The 27,268-nt window shown below is 39.2% G+C and overlaps 1 protein-coding gene across 2 annotated transcripts in view; it reads right to left on the bottom strand.

Moving 5' to 3' along the window:
- Positions 1–27,268, bottom strand: part of LOC104595258 (N-terminal acetyltransferase A complex auxiliary subunit NAA15-like) — a 74,099-nt gene that overhangs the window by 2,794 nt on the left and 44,037 nt on the right. For both annotated transcript variants that reach the window (XM_010255909.3, XM_010255910.3), the window contains 11 exons: positions 20,287–20,364; positions 20,079–20,132; positions 19,862–19,932; positions 5,077–5,131; positions 4,886–4,981; positions 4,252–4,380; positions 4,025–4,107; positions 1,961–2,191; positions 1,026–1,158; positions 839–949; positions 557–688 (listed from right to left, as the gene is read on the bottom strand). In XM_010255909.3, the coding sequence (XP_010254211.1) occupies positions 557–688; positions 839–949; positions 1,026–1,158; positions 1,961–2,191; positions 4,025–4,107; positions 4,252–4,380; positions 4,886–4,981; positions 5,077–5,131; positions 19,862–19,932; positions 20,079–20,132; positions 20,287–20,364 (1,173 nt within the window). The remainder of the gene's footprint in view (positions 1–556; positions 689–838; positions 950–1,025; positions 1,159–1,960; positions 2,192–4,024; positions 4,108–4,251; positions 4,381–4,885; positions 4,982–5,076; positions 5,132–19,861; positions 19,933–20,078; positions 20,133–20,286; positions 20,365–27,268) is intronic.

The following is a 27,268-nucleotide window of genomic DNA, read 5'->3' as shown; positions in this document are numbered from 1 at the left end:
CACTAAAGTCATCTTCTCCAACTGAATGCAAGAACTCGAAGTAAAGTTTCATCTTACTAAAGAAGGTCAGAAAGCAGAAAACCCAATGGAACAGTGATCAGTGCAAGTGACCAACCTTACGGAAAAAAATAGTATATAAATGGCTGCATAGAGTTTAAATGCCCTTTGTCCTATTACATTCATGGAATCAGGGCAAATATTGACCACCATTTATTGTTTTTCTTTTACATTCATCTTGACCGATAATGATTAAAAGGATGCTAAAAACCAAAAATACTACCATTGTTGATACTTGGGAGAAAACAAAAGTAAAAAGCACAAAGGAAATTCAACAGCATTTATTGACACATATAGAGGCTACCCAGCAATGCGAAAAACTACAATATTCTCTTGTTAAAGTAAGCATAACATGTAAAACTGAAGATCATAAAATTTCAAGTTATTTTCCAGTAAATTTGGAAGAAAAAATGCTTTCAATATAAATTGTCAGTTACGTATTAGTCTTGACTTCTAAAGCTCAAGGTAACAAAAGATGAAATGGAGAAACTTTAACTACCTGAAAGGCAAGCAAAATCTTCTGCCTCCTCATGTTAACTTCAAAAGAAAGCAAGTGTGTTTCCAAAAAATCTGAGGAATTGTTCTGCAGTAACTTCAAATATTTTGTAGCTTCTAATAATGGATCTTCAACCTATACAATTGCATATAAAAACCACATGGTGACAATTATATCTTCTAATGTAGAAAATATCTGGCTTGCTTCATGCCAGCCTCAAAACATCCATGTGAAAACAAGATATCTGAAAGCTAGAAAAAGAAAATGTCAGAAATCTAAAACTACCTGCAACAACTTCTCCCCATTCGGGTCAAGATCTACTGGCTTCACATGTTGCCGCTTTCCAAATTTAGAGACATTTCCGGCACTTGACTCCTCATTTTTCTCTTCAGCCTCCTAGAGGAATGCAAGATATTATCACTCAAGTCTATTCAGACAAGATTACTAAGAGATGACAGAAAGAGCAACATACTTTCTTTGCACGGGCTTCTGCCTTTCTCTGCTTTTGTCTCATTTTCTTTTTCAGAGAAGGAGGCAACTTTGCCATTTCTTCATCTTCTTCAACCATTGATTTTGGAGGAGAATCATATAACTTCATATAGCATCTGCACCCAAAAGAACCAAATAAGCACAAAGATGATACACTTCAAATATGAAAAAAAAATACAGGATTATTATGACAAGTAAAAAGAGAAATAATACATAGACCATTATTTATTTTAGTTATTTTATTGGATAATATCCTTTAATGTCGCACTTATACCTCCTACGCAGAATATGACAAAAGCTTGGACTCAGGCAATGAAATTGTGGGTCAAACTGTTATATAGATAACGAGATAGTCCACTGAACCAACAACTGTTCAGAAGATATCAAAGGTAATTATGTCAGCCCAGTCATGTGGGCCCAAACTGCTTCATCACCAGGCCATCTCTGATTTCAAGTATAAAGAATTGCCTATGAACTTGGTCACAGAACCAAAAGTAAAATTTTCCAACTAAAAATACCCCAGGCTAATTTGCATGAAGCATCTAAAGAATGCAAGGGGTAAAGTTGTGTGCATCTGTCCCTCCCCAGACTCCACATTGGCAGGAGACGCATGCACTGGGCTGCCTATCTAAAGAATGCAGATATATAACAATACAAAAGTGAAAACCAGTTGACCAAATATCTCAGATCACTAACGCCAACTAATAAAGAAATAAAAAGAAAGAAATAGAAGAATTTTTTTATAGACAATCAAGAAGCAGGGAACAAATTGTGTTCTTGAGTGGAAAAAGACTTGGTGACTGGGTATTAGTCATGCCAGAATTTGAAGGTGTTTCAAAGGAAGTTTTTGAAGATAACTTTTTGTCTGATATTTTTTTATTTACTACCAAAAAGAAATTAAAAGAAAAAAGAAATCACCTGATAGCCCCAACTGCTGCCTTATGAAAATATTTATGTGAATGCAATCGATCTTGAAATTTCAGCATTTCCACATAGGCACGAAGAGTCATTTTTCTTAGGCAATATGAATGGAAATCAAATTGGTCTTCAGTCATGTCTGCATAATGCTTCTCAATAGCCAAGAAATTTTTCAAAGCACGCCCGAGATCCCCTTGCCGATAGTAACTTTCACCAGAAGCAAGTTCATACCTTCTCAGAATGCACAAGCAAACAAGATTAGCAGGCTTATAATCATGACACTGCCACTCAGTTTTGTCAATGGATCAAGAAAGTGACTGGCTAACATAACAAACAAACAAAAAAGGATAGCCTGAGACCAGTGTTTTAAAAGGCGTGGGAGGCGTATGCCTGGAGGCGCGAAACGCCCTGAGGCGTATGCCAGAGGTGCTGACACCTCTGAGGCGTATGCCAGAGGTGCTGACACCTCTGAGGCGTATGCCTCAGGTGCAAGAGGCATGCACTGCCTCTTGCGCTTTTCTCATGAACCGTGCTAGAGGCGTACGCCTCTTGTGCCTCATGCACATCTGATATGAAAATACAGAAAAAATAAAAAGAAAAAATAAAAAAACGAAAGGAAAGGAAAGGAAAAGAAAAGAAAGGGAAAGAAAAGGAAGGGAAAGAGAAGAAAAAAAAAAGAGAAAAGGAAAGAAAAGAAAAGTAAGGGAAGGGAAGTAAAGATAAGGGGAAAGAAAATGGTTTGCCCCCTATCCCTTCGGCTGGGGAGCGATCGATGCAGCCCAATTTGTTTTTTTGAGTTGGGGGGGGGGGTCCCTTCGCTTCGACAAGACCCCACCCTTTGAACTACTGTTATGCATTTTTGTTCTTCTTAATATAAAAGATTTTTATCAAAAATAAAGAAAAAATGAGATCCCCCTTCCTTTTCATCCTCCTCATAACCCCCCTCCTCTTAAAGAGGCTTACGCTGCTTGTGTTCTGAATTACGCCTCACACCTCTAGGTAGTGGAATGCCTCGCGTCACGCCTCCGCATTTTAAAACACTGCCTGAGACAATAAAAAAGGGATGCCTTGAGTGTGCTTAGGCTGGGAGCTGGGTTATACATAAATCTTTGTTTTACATTTTCTCAAAATGGAGCCTTACTTTGTTCACTCACACACCTTGCCTTGCACCTCAATCAATAGGAACCCCTTGCACTTTAGTCGTGCTTCTTGCTTTTAAAATGCTGAGCTGAGAGGGTAGGGATGGTCATTGTGTGTGTATGTGTGCATACACACACATGCATGAATGCATGAACCTGTTCGCATGAGAGAGAAAGCATGGAAAATCTAAATTTTCCACACACACACACACATATAGATATAGATATAGATAGAGAGAGAGAGAGAGGGAATCTATATGTTTGTGGAAACCCATCTACATCAGCTCACCACCAACTGGAAGAGCACCCTTGTCTCCTCAACTTTGCTCTTTTATACTATGCTTTGTTTCTATATAATATACCTCAACAATTACCTTGTTTATATAACATGGGGGGATATATTATGCAATGTTAAATTGTTGTTAGACAAGGGTGATTACTTGGTGCAATGGTAAAATCTTGACCCAACAAGTATGAGAAATGCAGGTTCAAGTCCGAGAGCAGCCATTTTGTGCAAAGAAATGCCAAATATAAGGTCCATATCCAGTCTACTCCTCCCAAGGTCCCAGATTGCCAGGACCATCATTGGTCATTGGTTAATGGCCCTTTTAGAAACATTATTTGAAAATAAGTTTTTCATTTAACTACGTCAACCAATCATTAGTCAATCCGGTCCACGTTCCAGCATCCCATGAAACAATATCATGGATATCACCCAACTAGTTAATGATACGGTTAGTATGGCTCTCAACTGACCAATCAGTGCATTAGTCAGTGCCTTTGATAACGAAGTTGTTACCAATCATCTTTTTGTTTTTTATCAATAACAATGAATTTCATTAAGATTAAAGAGTTAGTATACATACAAACAGAGGGTATTGTTACCAGTCAACTTACAAAAACACAAAAAAGTTAACAGTCATACCACATGCACTGCATGTCATGAAGGTTATTGTGCTGGTCTCCATCTTTTGTGAATAAAACAGCTGTTTTTTCTGCTAATCCTACCTTTACAAGATAAAAAAGATAACATTGAGTTAGATTTAATATCACCAATGCAAGGACAAAAGTAGAGGTGAATGACCAAATGACCAAGAACCACTCCCCTTATTGGCTGGACCGGGGGAAGGGGGTTCCAAACAGAAGAAATACCTGATCAGCCTGGAGCATACGCTTAACACATTCACTATTTATGAAACGATCTGCAAGATCCATGGACCTAGCTTCATCTGCCAAAGCTGCAGCAGCTACCAAGTCACCTGCATGTTTCAATATCCTGCCCTGTGATCAAAGAACATTTCAACTAACTGTAAGACCTTTCTATCCATAGCAACTTTTATTTGAAAACCATCATGCTAAAGTGCTAATTAAGACAAGGAATTAATGTAAAAAAATGAAATGTTCAATAAAATTTGGGCATGTGAAATTAACAAACAAGCAACTGAAGCCCTTAAGTCTTAAGAGAAAAGAAAAGAAAACCCTCTCTCCAATCACTATATTCAAGATGTAAGAGATGGGGAGGGTTTTACACTAATACAGTGTTGGTTTGATGCTCAATCAGATTCAGATCCAGAGAACTAACATCGCTGAAATAGAGGTAGTGGGATATTGAACAGTGAGTCGCTCTTGAAATAGGTAGGTTAGAGAGGGGTCTTGCTTCCCTAGAACTGCAGAGAAGCAATGACCCTGGAAGGATACACAAAATATATATGACAGGAAATTGACGAACCATAACAGTGATATCAGAAACTGACTACAAAACAGAATCCAGAAGCCATGAACGAACCTTGACAGAGTATAGATCAATCACGGTTGGAGTATGATCAATGGCCTCATCAATTTTATTGAGAGCAACATCAAATTGGCCCCGTCTATCATAATGCTGCATCACATATTCATTAAGAAGATTCATTGTAAAGAAAACAGGTGGTTACAGTTTCCAAAGAAATTTCAACCAATAACACTGCAGAATATAACCTGAGCTAACAAAAATAAAATCCACATAAGTGTTGAAGGAGGTTCCTTCTCAGACCTGCGAGTAACAAAATTCCCACTTTAGCTAATGTAAAAACAATTGTGTATAACTGACACAAACATACTTACATACATATTACAAGATAACCTCACAGTCTAGAGAACAAGCAGAAACTTATAATAATTATTCAAAATCAGGAAGAAAGTAGATTTCGGTAAAAAAAAAGGTCAGAAACAGTCATCACAACTAGTGGATATTTCTGGTATCCACATTTAGTGGATAAATAAAACAAGAAATGATAAATAAAAAAAATCACACATTTAGTGGATATTTCTGGTATCTATTTGCTTGTTCATCAGGATTCAAGATGTACAGGACTCTCTGGGGGTTGGTGAGACTAGAAAACTTAGAAACTCAAGTAAATTACTGAAAAAGTTAGAAAAGAATGTGATCTTTGAAGAAAAATGAAAAGAGAAGATCTCTAGCCGCCTCCTCCCTTTCTATTTATACTTAACTGAAAGTGTACAAAGACTAAACAGGCCTTAATAGTGCATCTTTAACTAAAGGGATCACAAGCTTTAAAACATAAAAGAACAAATGGGCTTAGGCACAACAACTAAATAGAAAACAAAACTACTAATAAACAGAAAAGGAAAACTGGGGCCATAAAGCTCTCAGCCCATTAGCTGAACTGTCAACAGTAAGCAAAGACTTCCAAAATAAAAGCAATTTTTGACTCAACCACTATTAGAGTCATCCATTAAGTCTAAAATTGGAGATATCAAGTGAAATTACTATTGATTCATTTGCCAGAGGATGTTATCCCATCAACAGATCCTCTACATGTAAGAAGCAGACAGTTATTCATGACACCCCCAAAAAAATAAATAAATAAAAAGGATCAATTGAACTAAACCTCAACAAATTCTTTCTATTTAAAATTAAACCATCAATGTTTGGAGGAGAAGTTTTGGACAGCAGAACAGCATTGATTCCAACACATTCGGGACCAGTTAGAACAGTGAATTGGCAACAATAGAGTCTTACCTCTCATTAAGGCTCAAGCTATTAATTACTACTTCCTATGGGCTCAGAGGCTTAGAGTGAGCCAGACTCTCATATTTTATAGGCAGGATGATGGATAGAAACATGTCTGGTAGACTTCAGATGTTACGCCATAAGATTAGGCCTGACCTTTGTTATCAGAGTACTTCATTCCACTAGGTTCTCATTTCCCAATATCAAGCCAATTCCATAATAATCTAGCAAAGAGTGGAGCCACAGAGTGATATATAGTTTTTTTACTAGGATATTGCATTACCAAATAGACGATGTATTTTTTTTTTTTGGTATCTTCTGTACAAAGATCCCACCTGTAGATATTGGGCAGCTTCAAGTTTGTTTTTGTTATATCGGGGTTTCGTACTTATATCATCTTATACTTGTACTTCAATACAATAACATTTCTTGCTAATAAAAAAGAACTTCAGTTTGATATTTTTGATAGATGGCAAAATAGGATACAAAAAATCTAATAGTTTGGCTGATGGTTTGGATAAACAATAGGCAACAGTTATTTTGGGCTCAAAAGTAAAAGAACTTGTAGGTAGAGATAGCAGGGGGTGTGCTCTTAAATTTACTATGAATTGTATACACACAATCTCTTGTTGTACTTGCTTGTCTTATTAATGAAAAATCTTGATCTTTGTTGCTCATAAAAAAAGACAAAAGAAAAAATAAAAGATACAAGAAAAAAATTAGGAAAGCACATAAAACAAGTATACAAGGAAGGAATTGCAGGTATGACAAAACATAAACAACCAGATCCTGAGATACCGAAAAATAAACAAAGGAAAAGAAGAGTGAGCCATTAGATCAAAAGAACCAAGGCCCGGTTTGGTTCGCGGGAATAGGGGTCTGGAATCGGAATCCCATTCCCATTCCTTCTGGAATGGCATTCCCCCATTTGAGGGAATGACCATTCCCTACCCCTCCCTTGGGAATGAAATCCCATTCCTGTCTGAACCAAACAGACTATGGGGAATAGGCCATTGAAGGATTTTGATTCCAATTCCGGTTACGAACCAAACGGACCCTAAAAACACCAACTCCTAATGCAGAACCTTTGGAACCAAAGGCATCAACTGACTGCAAAAAGCAAAAGAAGAGTGAAAAATTTTCTGAACCAAACAAACTATGTGAAACTTAAGGTACAAAAGGGGAGGTAAAATGTCTTAACTCCCCACCAACAGAATACAATGGAAGAAAGTCAAAAGTTAGCCCAAAAAATAGATTCCCTATTCACCCCTTGCTTGGCTAACCCATCAGCAAGAATCTCAGCCCTAAGAGAGTCTCCTTCTCCAATTGGGCCTGAGAACATAGCAATGATAGCCCCATCCTCATTCCTGAACACTCCCCCAATCCCAGAAGGCCCTGGGTTCCTTAAGCAGCTACCATCAAAATTCAGTTTTATGAACCCAGAGGAAGGAGGGGACCAAGAAGAACTACAAGTCCTCTTACACAGGGCAGAGGAAGCTATCTCTTTCCAATTTCTTACCAAATTGGCCACAGAATAGTCTGAGAACAGTTCCATAGTTTTCAGCCAATGGGCCACCCTTAACAATATTATGTCTAATAAGTTTTTCAGGGTTCTTTCCTTGTCTGAAAATATCTGTGAGTTTCTTTCTTCCCATAGTGACCAACACACTGCTGCCCTAATGCCTCTCCACATAATCTTCCCTCTCTTCTTTGGCCATCTGAAAAAAGAAGAAGAGAACAACCTTTGGACGCTCCTAGGGGGAATCCAAATACACCCAAAAAGGGAAAAAACCCACTCCCATACTGATTTAGCAACCGAACAAGTAATCATAAGGTGGTAACCAGTTTCCCCATCAGCTTTACAGAGAGTACACCTATTAGGAAGTAAACAAGAATTGGGTCTCTTTTTTTGAAGTAGGTCATTTGTGTTAATTCTTTCCAGGAAAGTTTCCCAACAAAAACTACCAACCCGAGGAGGAATGGGCCTACTCCAAATTTCTTTAACTGGGAAGGACAACCCAGTAGGACAAAAGGCTGAGTTAATGTCTCAAAGGAAGCACAAGAGAAAATACCTGATGAGGAAGGAACCCAAAATCTGGTGTCCTCCTTATTAGGGTCCAAGAACACATTTTCAAGGATGGCTAACAACAACATGATGCAGCCCAAGTCTATATCCCTAATTGCCCTTCTCAGTCCTAGGTTCCACCCAAAACCAGAAGGAGAGTCTAAAGGGCTTAAGAAGGAAGATATGGTTTCATTTTTCAACTCTGATAGAGCATACAAATAGGGAAATTGGTCCATCAAAGGTGAGTCCCCAACGGCCCAACCCAAAGTTGTTCCCAAAATTTTATTCTATTACCAAAGTTAAGACCATACCCGATCCAAGGGGAGAAGACTGGAAGAAACTTATATATGGCTTTCCAAGGAGAGGCAGCTGTAGCCCTTGCCAAAATTCCAAGTTCCCAACCATCGTCTTCCAGCCCATGTATGCTAGCCACAATCTTTGTCCACAATGTCTCTTTCTAATGGAAACCTCCATTACCATTTCCCCAACAATGCCATTATCCTTTTCCTAATATTCCCAATCCCAAGACCTCCTAGCTTTTTACATCTAGTTACCCCCTCCCATCTCACCCTATGGTCCCGCTATTCCTCTCCAGGCTCCCACAAGAAATCCCTCATAAGTTTTTCCAAAATGTTAGAAACCTTTGTAGGGATCTTAAACACTAATAGGAAGTAAACAGGTAGGTTAGCTAGGGTTGACCTAATTAGAGTGATTCTCCCCCCAAGGAAATATAATTTTTCCTCCAAAAAGCAAGCCTTTTTTCAAATCTCTCCACCACCGGGTTCCAAAAGCTTACCTTCTTAGGGTTAACCCCCAAGGGGAGGCCTAAGTAAATCATAGGCCAATTCGAGGTAGCACAACCTAACACACTTGCATATTCACTTAACTCCCTCTTCTTCAAATACACACCCACCATACTACTCTTATCCAAGTTTACCTTGAGATTAGACATCTGCTCAAAGATTTGTATTGCCAATTTTAAATTCCGGATACAATTGATGTCCCCACCTTCACAAAACAAGATTGTGTCATCTGCAAACTGCAAATGTGTAAGTAGTACCCCCTCCCTTCCTACTCTCTAGCCTTTTATTAAATTCCTCGAGTCCGCTCTATGGATCAATCTCCCAAGGACATCAGCAATCATAGTGAAAAGAAAAGGGGATAGTGGATCTCCCTGTCTTATTCCTCTCGAGGTAGGAAAGAAACCCACCACAGTTCCATTCACCAAAATAGAATAGTGGCAGCTCCTAACACAGCCCCAAATCCATTTACACCAACTATCTCCGAATCCAAAACTTTTCAACACCTCCAATAGGAAAGACCAATCAACCATGTCATAAGCCTTCTCCAAGTCCAGTTTGCAAAACACTCCCTTCTTCTTGGATTTCCTAAAGCTCTCCAGACTCTCATTTGCAATCAAGATTTGATCGGTAATCTGTCTTCCCTTGGTTAGGTACAATTATGGTAGGAAGAACCTTCTTCACCCTTAGAGACAACACTTTTGCAATTATTTTATACAAATTGTTCACCGAACTAATAGGTCTAAAGTCCCTTGTCTGTGATGCCTCTTTCTTCTTTGGTACCAGAGCAATGAATGTGGAGTTCAAACCCGGGTTAATTAAACCCCTTTTGTGGAACTCCTCAAACACTAACCCAAGATCCTTCTCCACAATATCCCAACAATCCTGATAAAAAGCCATTGTGAAACCATCTGGACCTGGAGCTTTTGTTCTATCCATTGAAAAAACTGCTTCCTTTATCTCCTCCAACTCAAATCTCTTTTCTAACCACTCTCTGTTTTCTTTAATTAGAGTCGACCAATCCAAACCCTCCAACCAAATCCTTTCATTTAAAGGTCTTCTGAAAAATAGATTTGAAATGACTTACAAAGGCCTCTGCTATTTCTACCGGGTGGGATATGACTGCTCCTTCAACTTCCAATTTTGAGATGAAGTTCTTCTTTCTCCTACCTTTTGCCACTGAGTGGAAAAAACCCGTGTTTCTATTCCCCTCCTTTAACCATTTCTACCTCCAGCCTATTTACTCCTTAAGCAATAAATCCTCCATTTGCTTCCTTAAACTCCATCTCCTCTCTCCATCTTCTTCTCCAACAAATCCCCTTTCTTCCTTCATATCCAATTCTTCTATCTGCTCCAGCAGGATCTGTTTCCTTTCCTCCACTCTTTTTTTTTTTTTTTTGATTAATCAGCAATAACTTTTCCCCTTTTCCCCTTTACCCCCTTTTTTCCCCAAAGTGCTGGTTGCGGGATTTGACTCTACGTCAATGCTGGAATAACCTAGCTAACACACTTTCCTCCACTCTCCCAAACTCCAACCTGTTCCACTCCTTAATTTGAGATTTTAAGAATTGAAGCTTTTTGTGGAACCTCATTCCTTCCCACTAAACTGGTAGATTATAGTGCTCCCACCACTCCATGATTTTCTCAATGAAACCTGGATGGATCAACCACATGTTTTCAAACCTGAAAGGGGCAGGACCATCACCTCTCAATTCCTCCTTACACATCACTATAGGCCAATGGTCCGAGGTAAGTCTAGGAAGCGCCCTTGATGTTAAATTCCTCCTTCACCCATGGTTGGAAAGGGAATCCGGAACAAGGGACACAGAACACTCATCAGTAGAAAAAAACTCAATTAACAGAGTTGACAAAGTAACCTGGTTTCGACTAAGGGTTGTGAGAAAGGGGCAAATGAAGGTGGTTGGTTTTCAATCCCTGTAAAGAATAATTGGAGCTTTCTGTCTCCTCGGCTTGGAGGGAACTATTCCCCGTCAAATGGTCTACACAAATACCTTTTCCTTTACCCAATTGTCCACCTCTCTGTGATGTACCCTTGTTCAAATCTGGGTTAGATTGAGCTAACGCCTCTCCAACTACTTGCATGGCGCTAAAACTTGGTAAGGGCTTGTCCGTTTTTGGGCTTTGGCCCACCCTATTTGTGTTCACCGGAGCCTCCATGTCTTCCTCTTGTACTCCCACTGTATCTTCGAAAAAAAGATGCTCCAAGTTTAATGTCTCTTTGTTTTGGCCTTCATAGAGACCTTCCTCTACCGAACTATCAATACTTGCAATCTCTTATGAACTCCCCTCTACATCACTCTCTGAACTGCAACTTATCCACCCTTGGTCTTCCTCCTCTCTTTCTTCTATTTTGTCTCTAATGTAGCGCGGGTTTGGGCGATCGACTACACTGAAAGCCTGCTCGTCAAAGTCCAGACGATGGGTCCAGCTCAAGGGACGCTTTCCTCCTTCTGTTAGCATTGTTTGTGACTTAAACAGTTCGACCGACCCTTTCCTAGAAGAAGAGAGACGGCAGTTTTTGTCTACAACCTCTCTAAGTCTCTCCCGCCCCATGTGACGCCTTAAGTCATCACGTGGACCACTAATGGTGGCATGTGGTCCAAGCTTTGGTTCACCCGCTCTTTCAACCGGTTCAGATAAAGTATCTTTGTTGAGACCCACCGTGTTACTTCCCCTTCTGGCCACGTCAGCATAGGAAGGGCCTCCTAGAAACCTTGCCTTTAATTCAGAGAATTTTGAATTAATAGCTTTAAATGGCAAGTTTTGAGAAATGGTAACTCCCTGCGACTGTTCATTCTCCTCTTTTGCTCTATCACGCGCAACAAGTTTCTTCACCACTCCCTGGGAGCCATGTGTGCTCCATCCTACAACCTCACCATCGTCTCCTACCTCTAGTCATCTTCCCCAAAGAGACGCCTCAACTTCCAATGCCAACCAAACCCTGTACCAGGTGCCATTTGAGAGTATGCCAAATGCGCGAGGCAGGTTCTCAGGCTTGATCCCTGCGACTTTGATCTCCACAACACAAGTTTTAGCTCCAGTAGAACACCCCCTAGGGCTCTAACGATTTTTCCTAAGGTCTGTTCGCTCCAGATATTAAAGGGAAGCCCTAATAGTTTGATAAGGAGGTTGCCGTCCTTTGGCACTACTTCATTGCATATTGGAACCCAGTTGTGTATTTGTATCAGCCTTCCATCTACTTGAACTGTATTGAAACTCAATTTCTTGTCACCTGTATCAAGGATGGCTTTCTTCTCAGCAAAGGGCAATAAAACAACATCGCCTTCTAAGCCCAATCTTTCTGCAACAACATCTAAGACTTTCGTCCAACCCCTTATAGTCCTATCTGCCATTAATACAATTTTGTGTTCCCAATTTCCTCTCCCTTCTTCAAGTGCTAATTTTCGAAGTCCAATTGAACTTGTTACCATGATCTCCTGACTATATGGGCTTTGCTTCTTACTATGCTTCGGAGTACCACAACTCGTTGGAACACTTTCACACGGCTTGTTATCAGCTCTTTCTTCAACCTTCCTCTCGATTTCCAAGAGAAACGCCTAAAGGTTGTTGGCGAAGGAAATCCAGCCTTGTCCCCTCTGCCCTCTCGGTATGCATATTACTTGTTTTTTGTTAGTGCCAAAGTGTTCTGTTACCATAATAAACCATCCTCTCCCATTCCTTCTCAGTACCATTTCATAACTCTTCCCACAATAGGCCACTGAGTTTTTCCAGCTTTCTACCCTGATAGTGTTTACTATTCCATCAACAAAGCCTTTCAACAAGTAACATGCTTCCTCTGGTATGAAAATCGTTGCCCTATTACCTTCTCTGATTTTCATGTATGCCTTACCTCTTGTCCATCCTTGCTCGAATAAGAAATGTTTAGCTTCAACACCCAACTCCAACCTCCATTTCCCTACCAGCCTAAAGTTTCTCTCCTCTCGTTTCAGCCTTTTCTAACACCTAAAGACCCTAAAGACCCTAAAGACAAACAAAAAATACAATTCCTTCCTTCTTTTGCATAATCAGCCCACCTGTACAGAGCCTTAGGCTCTGTTTGGATTGAGACATATTAGACTTAAAAAGAGTACATGTTCATAGTCATATCACGAGGGAGATTAAACAGCTAGCTATGGAAATGAAAACAGTTTATGATCAGCCAGCAATATGGCTAATTAGTTAGCAAAGTAGGGAGTAAATAGAAGTCAACTTGTACTGGGGGTTGAGTCCCCAAGGTGGGAATATGTAAAAGAAAAAGTTGAGAAATACACCTACAATAATTTAGAAAATATAGAAAATGAAGAAAGAAAGGAAGAGAGAAAATAAGAGTTCGAATCTCTCTCTCTCTAGCCCCCTTGATCTCTTTTATTAACTTAATTCTAAAATCAAGTACAATTACTTGGATGCCCTTAATGGGGCGGCCAGCACTAAAGAAATAATTAAAGAAAACAAAAAAAAACCAATAACTAAGGCCCATAACCAACAAACATAACCTTAAACACTACTTAAATGAAATAAAAAACACTAAGGCCCATTTGGCCCATTCTCACTACACTCCCTCTCAAGCTGAGCTTAGATGTCAATCATGCCCAGCTTGCTTAAATAATGTTGAAGCTTTGCCTTTGGAACTCCCATAGTTAGAAAATCTGCAAGCTGCACTTCTGATGCAATGAAAGGAAGACACACCTCTCCTAAAGCAACTCTCTCCCGTATAAAGTGTCTGTCTACCTCAATGTGTTCTATCATGCTGAACCGGGTTATGAGCATTGTTAATAGCAACTTGGTTATCACAATACAACACCAATGGCTCATCTCATGAAACACCCATCTCATCAAGGAGAGATCTAAGCCAATAACAACTCAGTAACCCCATGGACCACAGCCCTATACTCTGCCTCAGTTGAAGATCTAGCAACCACTGACTGCTTTTTACTTCTCCAGGAAACAATATTTCTGGCTACCATAGCACAATAAACTGATGTGGATCTCCTGTCATCTACATTTCCTGCCCAATCAACATCTATATATGCTTCTACCTTCATTCAGCCCATGTTTAGCAAACAATATACCCTTCCCGGGGTAGAAGCCATAATGTATATGCTTCTGCAGCAGCCATATGTGTGTCTTTGGGAGCATGCATGAACTAGCTGATAACACACAACATATGAAATGTTTGGATGAGTCATACATAGATAAAGAAGATTCACCAAATAATCTCTAAAACACTCTCCTGTTAGCAAAAAGTTCTCCATCATTAGCTGAGAGTTTATGATTCACATCAATAAGGGTAGAGGCAGGTTTACCACCAAGTTTTCCCATCTAAGTAAGAAGATCCAGCACATACTTCCGTTGAGAAATAAAGATACCATGCTTGGACCTAGTAACCTCAATGCCAAGAAAATACCACAACTCCCCTAAGTCTTTGATCTCAAATTCAGAATTGAAAAACTTCTTGAGAGCACTAACTTCTTTTGTATCATGATACAGCCAGTAACGACAATATCATCTACATAAACAACAAGGAATGTCACCAGGGTGCTTCTTCTCTTAACAAAGAGGGTATAATCTGATTGAGTCTAAGTGTAGCCGAACTGAACAAGAGAAGACCTAAACCTGTCAAACTAAACACGTGGATATTGTTTCAAGCCATAAATTGGTTTCTTCAATCTAGACACCTTACCTTGCATCTCCTTGCCATATATACCAGGAGGAAGGGGCATATATACCTCTTCAATGAGATCACCATTCAGGAATGCATTCTTAACATCAAACTGATACAGAGGCCAATCATAGCTATCTGCTAAGGATAAAAGAATTGCCACCAAAGTCATTTTAGCAACTGGAGAAAGTCTCAGTGTAATCTATCCCATATACCTAGGTATATCCCTTAGCGACAAGACAAGCCTTATACCTTTCGCTTGACCTATCTGCATGATGCTTGATAGTGAAAACCCACTTGCACCCAACAGGTTCCTTCCCAACTGGCAAGTCAACAATATCCTTCCATTCTGATGTGGCTAAGGCTTCTGAAAGGTGTTTGGAAATACAATGAACCATACATTTCCTCCTACCTTTTCTCAAAGCAATGGGTAGGTCAAGGTTTGGAAATGAGGTGCTAGTGGAAGAGGTGATGGACATGTCCTCTCTTTAGTAATTGGAAGTACTTGAGACTCAACTAGAGGTGTGGGATTAACCTGTGTTTGCCTTAGCCTTTGCCATTGGTACCACCTCTAGAGAATAGGATGAGTGGTAAAAACCGGAGAACTAGTAGGAGGGGTTGGAGCAAAAATGGAAGACCTCAACAGAGAGGATCCCTCCACAGGAATGAGGGTAATTATGGAGGGCTCAACACAAGACCCAACTAGAGTTGGAAAAGGAAGGGATGAAGAAAACAACTCAAGAGGTCTCTCCCCCTTAAAAGGATGATTATAATAAGGAACCGACTCTGCAAAGGTGGCATCCATGGAAACAAACCGGGTGCCACTAATGGGATCAAAACAACAATACTCTTTCTGTGTGGAGGCATAACCAAGGAAGATACACTCCTAGGCCTTGGGGTTAAACTTATGTCTCTTAGAACTAGGAATGTGGACATAACAAGTGCAACCAAAAACCCATAAAGGAATTGAGAAAATCTCAACACCAGGAACGAAGACTCCAAAAAGAGATTTTAACCACAAGATTCATGAAGGCATACGGTTAATAAGGTAGGTAGTTGTTAAAACTGCATCACCCCAGAACTTTACAAGAACATGGGTAGCAAAAATGATGCTCCTTGCAACTTCCATAATATGTTTGTTTTTTCTCTCTACTCCATTTTGTTGTGGAGTGCGGGTACAAGAACTCTGATGAACAACCCCAAACATCTCAAAATAGGAGGTAAGGTCCTTCTCAAAATATTCCTTAGCATTGTCTGATTGGAATAATTTGATATAAGTGTTAAACTGAGTATGTATTCATGGAATTGTTGCACAAGTTTAGGCACTTCAGTATGAAAGTGCATAAGGTAAATCCAAGTATATCGTGAAAAATCATCAATAAACAGGATGAAATATCGATAGCTACCCATACATACATGGTAAATGGTAAGGCCCCCACACATCAGAGTGAACAATATTGAAAGGAAAAGTCGATCTTTTATTACTTGAAGGGTAAGTGTTCTTACAATGCTTTGAAAACTCACAGGACTCACAATGTAGACACGATATTGAAAGGAATAGTCGATCTTTTATTACTTGAAGGGTAAGTGTTCTTACAATGCTTTGAAAACTCACAGGACTCACAATGTAGACATGATAGACTGATTCTTTTAAATAACTTTGGAAACAACTAACTCAATGAAGAAAACGACAAGTGACCCAAACGACTGACATAACATAATTACGACTAGTGGACTTTGAAACAAATGCAGTTCTCTTAGGTTGTACTTGGCTCTGCTCAGGCATGCCAAATAGATCCCATTCGCCTCATGACCACTCCCAATCACCTTCTAAGATTTTATGTCTTGAAAAACACAATATGAAGGGAAAAAGGTCACACTACAATTTAGTGATTTAGTCAAATTACTAATGAAAGCAATTGGTATTAAGCTTAGGTACATGAAGAATAGATGATAGGGTCAGGGCAATTAGAGGTCTTAATGTCTCCCTTTTCCGTAATAGGGGTAAGAGAGCCATCAACAAGGGATATCTTATCTCAACCAAAAAGGAGTTGGTAAGAGGTGAATAATTGTGAAACACTGGTAATATGGTCGAAAGCACCATAATCAATTATCCAAGAGTTTTATGAGTACTTGAGACAAAAGTATGATGTGTAGTGACACAAATACCTGAGTGAGCATATGTAGAGGAAGGAACAATCTCTGAAGGAGCTATAGCAGTGGACTCCAAATGACTGATTATTCGGCCATACTTCTCATACTCAGCCTTGGCGATTGCAAGTTGTTCTCCCACTAACTTCTCTCCACCATGTTCTTGTTCACCTTGTGAGGTGGCTACATTTGCAATTCCACCTTTCTCAATTTCAAACCTTTTTCCACCATTTTCTTTCTTGAGCCTGGCAGGAATGAGCTCTGATGCAGCTTCCAACAAGTGTCTTTAGTGTGTTTAGGCTTCTTGCAATATTCACAGATAACATCTTTATTCCCAATGTTAACCTTTGGCTTCACCCCAACATTGGCATAGTGATCAACCTACGACTCACCAGACTAAACATGTCTTCTAATCTCCTCACTGCTCACCATAGCATACGCCTGAGACAAAGTCACCTCATCCTTTGCTTAGACATTTTGCCTCACAATATCATACTATGAGTTGAGTCTAATGAAGAACTCAAAGACCCGATTTCTCTCCACCAACTTTCTATATGTTTTTCCATCCTTTGTGCAACCCAAAACAACAGTCTCCATCAGATTAAGGGTGTCAATGGACCGATTTTGGATTGGACCCCGTCCAGTCCAAAATCAATTTGGATGGATTGGACAGACCAAAAAGACGCTGGATTGGACCAATCTAGTCCATAATATTCATTAGATTGGATTGGGCCTGGTCCATTCGTAATAAATTTATATTCAATTTGGTTAGATTAAGCAAATATCCAGTCCATTGATATAAGATAAGAATATAGGTGTCAATGGACCAGGTTTGGGTTGAAAACAATCCAAATTAAAATGAATTTGAACAAATTGGATGGTCCGAACATTGAATTGGATCGGTTCAAATTATCCATTGGATTGGATTGGACCTGATCCATTGTAATGGACTCACGTTGGACTGGATCAGATTGGACCAAATCCAATCCAATCGACACCCCTACATCATATCAATCTCTTGTCAAAGAGATTTCAGCATAAAGAAGTAGACAGCTAAGGGCTTCTCCGCCTGTCTCAGATTATTTACATCATGCGTCAATTTGTAGGCCCGAGCAACATTAAGCTTTTGGGAATAGGTCTCCATGACACTATCCCACACTTTTGCAGTTTTCATCCACAAGTAATGCCGACCAATGTGTGGTTGCATAGAAGTCACAAACCAACCCACTATTGTGTAGCTTTCTTGCATCCACCTTTCATATAGGTAGGATCATCCTCCTCAGTTTCTTCTTGCTCCTAGTAATGTAACCCAATTTTCATCTACTGCACACATGTATCTTAATAGATTGAGACCAAGCTAAATTATTGGTCTCGTCTAACTTCACAGTGGTCATAGCCCCAAAAAGATTCTCCACTGACCCCCCATGTCCAAACTCGAAATCTGCGAAATATTTAGTCTCTCCTCCAATTTGCTCCATTGAGTGAACGGATGTAAACGAAAATCAAATTAGGGTTTTACTAGGCTAGGTTTACTGTTATAAGCAAAGAACAACCGCTCTTACCTGAGGTTCCAAAACTCAACCCAACCAAAACCGCCCTTAATAGAAATCTAAAGGCTTACCCCTGATCCCCAAGTGCTTGGTTCAAACTGTCTCTACGACCTATAACAAGATTTCTCCAGTTTTCTAGGGTTTTTGAGAAAAATCTCCAAGAACTTTCCTTGGGCTTCAACTAAGGATGAAAACCTCTACAAAAACTCTCCAAAAACCCTCCTAACTAGGCTGCATAAGTTCCTGATTGATCAACTGATCAGTTCTCCATACATTTTGTGTATAGGCAAAGAAAAGAGAAAGAAGTTAAAAGTGAGAGCCCTCTTTGATATCAAGTTTAGAAATACACCGGCAGTAATTTAGAAAATATAGAAAAGGAAGAAAGAAATGAAGAGCAAGGAGAAGAAAGAGGTTTCAGCAGTAGGTTGTGGAAGAAGAAGAGAAGGGAAGAGAGAAAAGAAGAGTTCGAACCTCTCTCCCTAGCCTCCTTGCTCTCTTTTATTAACTTAATTCTAAAATTAAGTACAATTACCTGGATGCCCTTAATGGGGCAGCCAATACTAAAAAATTAATTAAAGAAAACAAAAAAAAACATAACTAAGGTCCATAACCTTAAAAACTACTTAGAAGAAATTAATAAAAAAAAACACTAAGGCCCATTCGGTCCATTCTCACTACAGGGGGAGGGGGGCTAGCACATTGCTGTTTGTATACCATTTTTCATATAAACTCATATTTTCTTTTATTTTAACTGATAAAAGAAATCATATGCATCAGAAATATGTTTTGATAATTTTTAACAAAATCGATAATATGATGATGAAGTAGAAAAAAGGAGAGAAAGAAGAAAGAGGAGGAAAAGGAAAAGTAATCAAATATTTAGACTCTGGTTTTCTTAACAAAGAGTTTGACGATGCCCCAAAATTTATGCAACATTTCCGCCAGAAACCTGTTTGGTGGAGGCAACTTTGATGTGGCATTTAAGTTGTTTCACTTTTATTATTAAAAGTTTTGCTGCAACAAGGATGTGACAACTGACAACTCAATTTCTTCACTTTTCAATGTGCACATCAGAAAGGGTGCTGCAACAGCCCCTAAAAAATTATTGTATCTCATATTCTCATTGCATGCCCTTTTGCATAAACAGACTTTGCCAAATGCATTTATGACCAATGAAAAAAAGATTTACAGTAACAATGAAAAAAGATTTATGTCCAAAATTAAATGGTAAAATGAAAAAAAAAATAAAAAAGAAAATGAGTCTTTTGTTGGTAGCCTATTGCAAATAACTAAGACAATTTTTGCCAAATTCTTAGTTCCTGCTGACTTCTAGAGAACACAGAATGCATTTATATATGTTTCTTGGAAACACATACCTATGTTGCTTAGTACAGGCTCAGTAAACAACTATGGTGGCCCCTAAATAATAGATATGCACAGAAAAAAAGTTCCCCCTCCCCCTTCCAGAAATTGATCATTTGGAAGTTAAAGATTTCATGTTACCTCCCTGGATATGTTCCAGTCTTTCTAATTGAATGTTCCAACTCAAGAATCAACTTCTCCAGAATGTCTGCCTGTAAAAGCAAAGTAAAATACAAAAAATACATTAACAACTGAAATAAATATCCTACAAGACAACCAAACAACTTCAGCCTTCACAAACTCAAAAGAATATCTCCAAATTTTCCATTGCATACTGAAAATAAGAAATTAGACTAACCTTGCCTGGATGATCATATAAAGGACAAAGATCAGAGAACAATGAAGGAACTCCCTAAATGCAGAGTACCAAGAGGAATCTATGTAAGCATGGCCTCAAAGTATATCCAAATACAATGAAAGAAATTTACATAAAAAATAATATTAAGGTATGTGAAGACCCTCAAACAGTAGGCAATCATTTAGATGTAAACAACCATAACCATTACCTTAATTAAAAGAGGCCTGATATAATTATCTGCTGCTTCTCGGAAATTTTCACCTTCTAGAAAATCAAGTGGTATTCTCTGAGAAGAAAACAAATAAATAAAGTCCAATACACATTGCTGTAAATCCAATAACCATATGGTGTACCAAGATGCAGAACACTCAGACACACACATGTATGTAACTATGTATTTAAATAAACATATTTTTACCTTCAAAAAATATTGCAAAACACCAACATATGTATGTAACTATGTATTTTATAGTCATTCTCAACATTAAAAATGATGCAGAACATTCAAACTTGCTTCACAGATTGAAACCTCATAAAAAACTAAGCAAAATATATAGGCTTACCACTTGCCCACTTGGAGTTAATCATAGGGATCATTCTTTTTGGAACCCAGTGATAGAGGGGTATTCAAGGAGATTAACTATGTGGAAAAGAGGGTATATCTCTTTGGGAGAAGAATAACTTCGATACAGTGCACCTTGTCTAGCCTCCCTGTCTACATTTATCAGCCTTCAAGATACCTCAAAACATGAGCAAGGAAATTGAGAAGATAATGAGGGAGAGGGACTAAAAAGGATCATTGATTAGATGGTAGATGGAGTGCAAAAGCAAATCTCAAGGTGGTGATTTGGACGTGGAAAACATGGACTTGAGGAATGTTGCACTTTTGGGAAAGTGGTTGTGGAGATTTCGAATGGAGAGAGATTAATTGTGGCTAGGTGTGGCAACAAGTCGAGCTTTTCACGAGCTGCTCGAGCTCGGCTCGCGAGCCAGCTCGAATATATATATATATATATATAAAATATAAAACGGGCCGAGCCGAGCCAAGCCGAGCTCGAGCTCAAGGTTTTGGCTCGAACCGAGCTCGAGCTCGAGCCTTGTAAAATAGTCCCGAGCCAAGCTCAAGCCTGGCACTATTCGGCTCGGCTCGGCTCGAATCCACCCCTAATTGTGGCACAAGGTGGTGCTTAGTATACATGGCCAATTGGACATTGGTAGGATGTCAGAGACTCAGTGTTGCTGCTAGATTATCAGGTTTGACGTCTATTTGGGCAAATATGTTAAATTTTGGGAGCGCACTTGGGTGGGCTCAACCCCTTTGAAAGATCAATTTCCTTCCTTATTTTCTTTATCTTCTTTAAAAGCAGAACATGTATCAAACTTCGTTGTTCCTTCAAGTTCAAATAATGGGATTGGTTGTGACTTGGGCCTCAGAAGAGGGTTAAGAGACTCTGAGATCCCCTTGCTGCTAGACTTGCCAAATATTCTTGATGGTGAAAAGGATCAAGGTTCAAAATTTCAATACAATCGTATCATATCTTTTGGGTCCCAATACACCTGTTTACAGGTGTTTCAAGACCCCCTATTTGGTAAGGTTGTTTATTCATTCATCCTAATAAATGTCTTCTAAAAAGCAATTAAAACTATAAAATCATTATTTTTTTTTGTGTGAGAACTAAGAATTTAAGACCTAATGTGGAATTGTTTGTGCTTGCCTCGCGAGGCATGGTACAAAGGTGGCTCGTAGAATCAAGAATGTAATATATTTTACATCACATTAGCTACTTAAAGTAATGCAATTGAAAAAAAAAAGCAAGATTGTGGGTTTTATATGCTTGAAAATGTTTTATATATTTGATTTTATTTTAAATTCTCATTTAAATATGCTTTACATGTTATATTTATGTATTTTAATATTAGATAATAGGTTTTTTAAAGCATTTATTTTAAAATTAATGTTTATATTTTTATTGATATTATGTTTAATAATTTTTTTATATTTTGCATTTTTTTATTTTTTTTATTTTTTAGCCTTTTTTTTTAATTTTTATGCCTAGCTTAAAAAGGTGTGCACCCTGCCATGCTCCTCAAGTGCAAATTGACCCTTGCGCCTTGCACTTTTAAAACACTGGGTGATACAGAGGAGAAGTCAAAGAATAAGGAGACGCTAAAGAGACGAAGGGAAGAGGAAGAAGACGTTGAGCTAGAAAAGGCATTAAAGAAAAGATTACAAATGGATGGTGGGGATGAGAGGGAAAGCCAAGAAAAGGAACAAATGGAGATCAATGAGCTCAAGGACAAAGAAGAATTTCTTTTTCAAAAGAAAGGGGGAAAGAGATTGGGAGAGGGGAACAACGCCATCCGGTAATAGAGTTTTCAAATTACAAAAGCACAACGCTTAAACAAGTTGGATCTTGGTTGCAGGAGAATTCAGGAACCTATTGACTATTCGCTAAAGAGGAAGAGGAGGAGAAATGGATTTGGGAGGAACATGGGGATTTGAGCCACAAGTGGGTTGGGTCGTGGTGTGTGGGAGGGGATTTTAGTATAGTGAGGAGAAATAAAATGAGGGGGGGGGGGCAGGATATATGTAGGATGATAAGGTTTGAGGAATTCATCAGCAATAATGAACTAATAGATCCACCTCTAAACGGAGGTAGATTTACTTAGTCAAATGGTCAAATTCCAGCCATTTTAAGAAGACTAGACAGATTCCTTTTCTTGGGAGACTGGGTAGAACATGTGGGAGAAGTAATACAACAGCATTTGGCTCTTCAAACATCAAACCACAAGCCCTTAGTGCTAAGGTCTAATCTTAAGGGATGAAGTAAGGTGGAGACAGAATTCAAGAGCTTTGTGCTTAAAAGAAAGGGATAAGAACACTCAATTTTTTTATGCCTTTGCAAATGGAAGAAGAAGAAAAAACATGATCACCAGGGTGAAGGTGGAGGAGGAAGTGGTAGAGACATGGGGAAGAAAAACTCAATTTTTTCATGCCTATTGCCTCTAGTGGACAGTCTTTCCCTATTAAAGAGGTTTGGAGCAAGCCCATTCCTCCTCGGGTTGGCAGTTTTTGTTAGGAGACATTCCTGGAAAGAATTAACACAGGTGACCTGCTTCAAAGAAAGAGACACAATTCTTGTTTATCCTTGCATGGGTGTATTCTCTACAAAGTTGAAGGGGAAACTGGTTATCATTTATTGGTTTCTTGCCTGGTTTCTAGAACTATTTGGGAATGGGTATTCTCCCTCCTTGGGTGTAGTTGGACCCTCCCCCCCCCCCCCCTCTCAAATTTGCAAAGCCTTTTCTTCCCTCTTACTTTAGCTGGCCTTTGAAAAGAGGGAGGAATATGTGGTGATATATTAGGGCAACAGTTTGTTGGTTTTTATGGGAAGAAAGAAATTTACAAATTTCTTAGAAAAGGAGAGAACCATTGAAAACTTATTGGAATTGAAACACTTAAGAGTGGTATACTGGCTGAAATCTTAAGACTTATTTCCAGACTTCTCCTTTGATGACTTGCCGAGGAATTAGAAGGAGACCACCAACTCTGCCAAGGTCAAAAGGGTTTCTAATCCCTCTTGGACCCCTCCTCCCACTGGGTTTATAAAACTAAACTTTGATGGCAGCAGCTTTAGGAACCCAGGGCTGTCTGGTATTGGGAGAGTTTTCAGGAATGAGGAGAGGCTTATTCTAGCCATGTTCTCAGGCCCTATTGAGGAAGGAGACTCTCTTAGGACTGAGATCCTTGCGGCCCTGGAAGGTGCCCAAAGAGCAAGGGAGTTGAACATCAAAAGACTAGTTATTGAGGGTGACTTGGAGGTAGTGGTGAGATGGCTTAGGGAAGACAGCTCGGGTATATGGAATTACAGTAATGAAAATAAAAAACTTAAGTGGCTGACTTGGGACATTGAGGTTAAATGCAGTTGGGTGAAGAGAACTGCTAATTCGCTTACTGATGGGCTGGCCAAGCAAGGGGTGAATAGGGATTCCTTTTTTCCGGATCATTTCTAAAATTGTTTCTTTTTATGCTGTTGGGGAAGTTAAGACAGTTTACCTCCCCCTCTTTTGTATTTAAAGCTTCAATGTTTTAATAAAATTTGCCATTATTGATAAAAAAAATATTACAAGATGTTGTATATGGGGAGAAATTGGAGCTAGGTGTCATTGGGAGATTAAGAGCCAAGTCAGCTAACCAACAGTTCAGCAATCTGGTTAGGGAGGGCTCTTGAAGTAGCAGAGAGGTAAGGGAGGCACTGAAGAAGACAAATGGTGACCAGGCCCAGATGGATTCAATTTCAACTTCATCAAAAGCTGCTGGTACTTTTTGCAAGAAGATTTTATGCAGTTGTACAAAGAGTTCTGGAAAACTAAAATGCAGCATTTATAGCTTTAATTACAGAAAAAGAGTGGAGCAGTGCACATAAATGATTTCAGGCCAACAAGTTTAATAAGTAGCCCTTACAAGCTCTTGGCAAGAGTGCTGGCAAGCAGGCTGAAGATGGTGATCCAGGAGGGGGGGGATCTCAGATGGCTTTTGTAGAAGGAAGGCAGATCCTGGGCTGATGGGATTTGGGGAAACTTGGAGGGGCTGGATGTATGGGTGTATCTCATCTGCATCCTTTTATTTGCTTATCAACGGGGTATCCTCAGAGTTCTTCCAAGCCTCTAGAGGATTAAGACAAGGAGATCCAATCTCCCCTTTGCTGTTTGTGTTAGTGATGGAAGCACTAAATTTGATCATGAAAAAAGGAGTTCAAAGGGGTTTGATTGAAGGCTTTAAGGTTGGATCTGAAGGACCTTGTATATCCCACCTACAGTATGCTGATGACACCTTAATCTTTTTAGATGCCTCAGTGAACCAAGTCCCGAATCTCAGAGCAATTCTAGCTAACTTCAAGTTGCTGACTGGACTGAAAGTGAATCTAGAGAAGAGTCTACTGATAGGAGTAGGAGAGATAAGTAGGGGGGAGATGGATCAGTTTGCAGGGGTGCTGGAGTGCAGAGTAGGAGAGCTTCCGTTTATATATTTTAGGGCTTCCAATGGGGTCAAAGACAGCAGCAACTAGCATTTGGAGGCCACCATTAGAAAGAGTAGAGAAAAGATTGGACAGATGGAAGGCCAAAGTACCTATCTTTGGGTGGGAGAATCGCACTTCAAAGAGATTTCTATTGGGAAGGGCTGGGAGAGCCAAAAAATATCACTTGGTCAAGTGGGAAAAGATGTGCAAGCCAAGGGAGGGGGGAGGTTTGGGACTGAAAAGGGTAAAGTTAATAAACAATAGGGAAATGGCTGTGGAAGTTTGGGCAAGGGGGAGAGAGGAAGGCTTTATGGAGGAGGGTGGTGGTTGGGAAGTATAGTGTGATATGATTCGGGTGGGAACCAACAACCAAGGGAAGTGAGGAGCTCCTATGGGGTGAGTGTCTGGAGAGGAATCATGAGTTTCAATCAAGAATTAAGAAGCTTGAACAAGTTTAAAGTGAGGTGTGCCCAAAATTATACAAGTTAACAGAACAACAAGTCTCAATAGCCCAATGTTATGAGTGGAGAGGGGAGCAATTAATCAGGAATCCAAAGTTCAGAAGGCCTCTATTAGACCAAGAAGTGGAAGAGTGTATACTGCTTCTGGAAAAATTAGAAGGGACCAGCATTTCTAGAGATTTAGAAGATGGTCTCTGGTGGAAAGAATGCAAGGAAGGCAGATTCACATTTAAGTCATTCTACAAAGGATTAATAAGAGAAGAAAGGGGTTCAGATCAGATAAAAGGAGTATGGGGTAACCCAATACCCCCTAACCCTTTGCCTGGTTGGTGGCACATGATAGCATCCTCACCTCTGATCGTCTGGAATCTAGGGGATTACATCTGGCCAGCTGGTGTTATTTATGCAATCAGGAGGAAGAAACAGTCTTCCATTTGTTCTCATGCAGCATAGCAAGCTTCATTAGGAAGTTCTTCTCTTTCCTATTTGAATGACTGGTTTCCATCCATCAACTCCAGCAGAAATATTCTCATTGTGGCCAAAGCTCAGAGGCAGTAAGAAGGCCAGGATTATTTGGATTTGTGTCCCTTTTGCAGTATGTTGGTCTATTTGGAGGGAGAGAAACAGAAGAGTTTTCGTGAACAGGTCAAACAATATAGAATACATGGTAGCTACAGTGTCCAGTCTGATCTCAGAATGGGTTCTCAGCTCCCAGATTTTGATCAAGTCTTCAAAGCCGATTAGTTGGTCTGGAATTCCCTTGACTTACAACCTTGTAATGCAGAATCCTTTTCAATTTAATGCTTTGAGAATGTATTTGATGTATTTGGTGTGTCATTTAGACAACCAAGGGTGTTAAGATGTAATCTTTTTCTTTTAATGAAAATTTTTCTTGATTCTTCAAAAAGATATTCAGAATTAATATTCTCGAATTCAGCTTTGCCTAGAAGCCATTAGGACAACATTCTCAAATCTGGTTTGACTTTACCAAAATCCAACACTATCAAATCCCATACAAATTGGAATAAAGATTGTATGATCGAGAAATATTATAGAATTGATTATAGGTTCTGCATGTAGAATCAGAATCAAGGACTTGTATTCTTACTAGGATCCAACTCCAGACAATATATGGATTCCAGAATGCAAAGCAAATAGATTGCAGTAGTTTCACCTGCCTTCTCTATGTCTTCATGGGCATTACCACTCAAGAATCAGGCTTATCATAGCCATGAGCATACCCACTATAACTACCACACAATATCTTTTGAAAACATCCATGAGTAAGGGCCTTCTTTCCCAATTTCAATAATTGAAGTCCTTATAAATGAACAAATATATATATATATATATATATCATATACAATATATATATATATGTATATATATATTCACATATTTCATTAAGAAAAACAATAATACCTCTTCCCAGTAATCCCTAACATAGACCATAAGGAGGTATTTAGTGGAAAAGGATTTATTTTCAAGACCACCTTTTTGTATACAAGCAATTGAGATTCCTTGGAGGTGGATATACGGGGAGAACTATAATTTTTTGCCCATTAGCACCCAACAAAGGTGTAAAAAGGCTGCCTTAGTGAGTCCATGTCAGTCAATGGCTCAACATCTTGCTCAGGATCTGGCTAATAGAAACACTGTTTTGCATAACAAGTTCATGAAGATTTTAGTCAGGCATTAGCACAATATA

This window comes from Nelumbo nucifera, chromosome 2 (genome assembly GCF_055504915.1).
Source record: "Nelumbo nucifera cultivar China Antique chromosome 2, China Antique-T2T, whole genome shotgun sequence".
NCBI lineage: Eukaryota > Viridiplantae > Streptophyta > Magnoliopsida > Proteales > Nelumbonaceae > Nelumbo > Nelumbo nucifera.
This window is presented reverse-complemented; position numbering and strand designations above follow the sequence as displayed.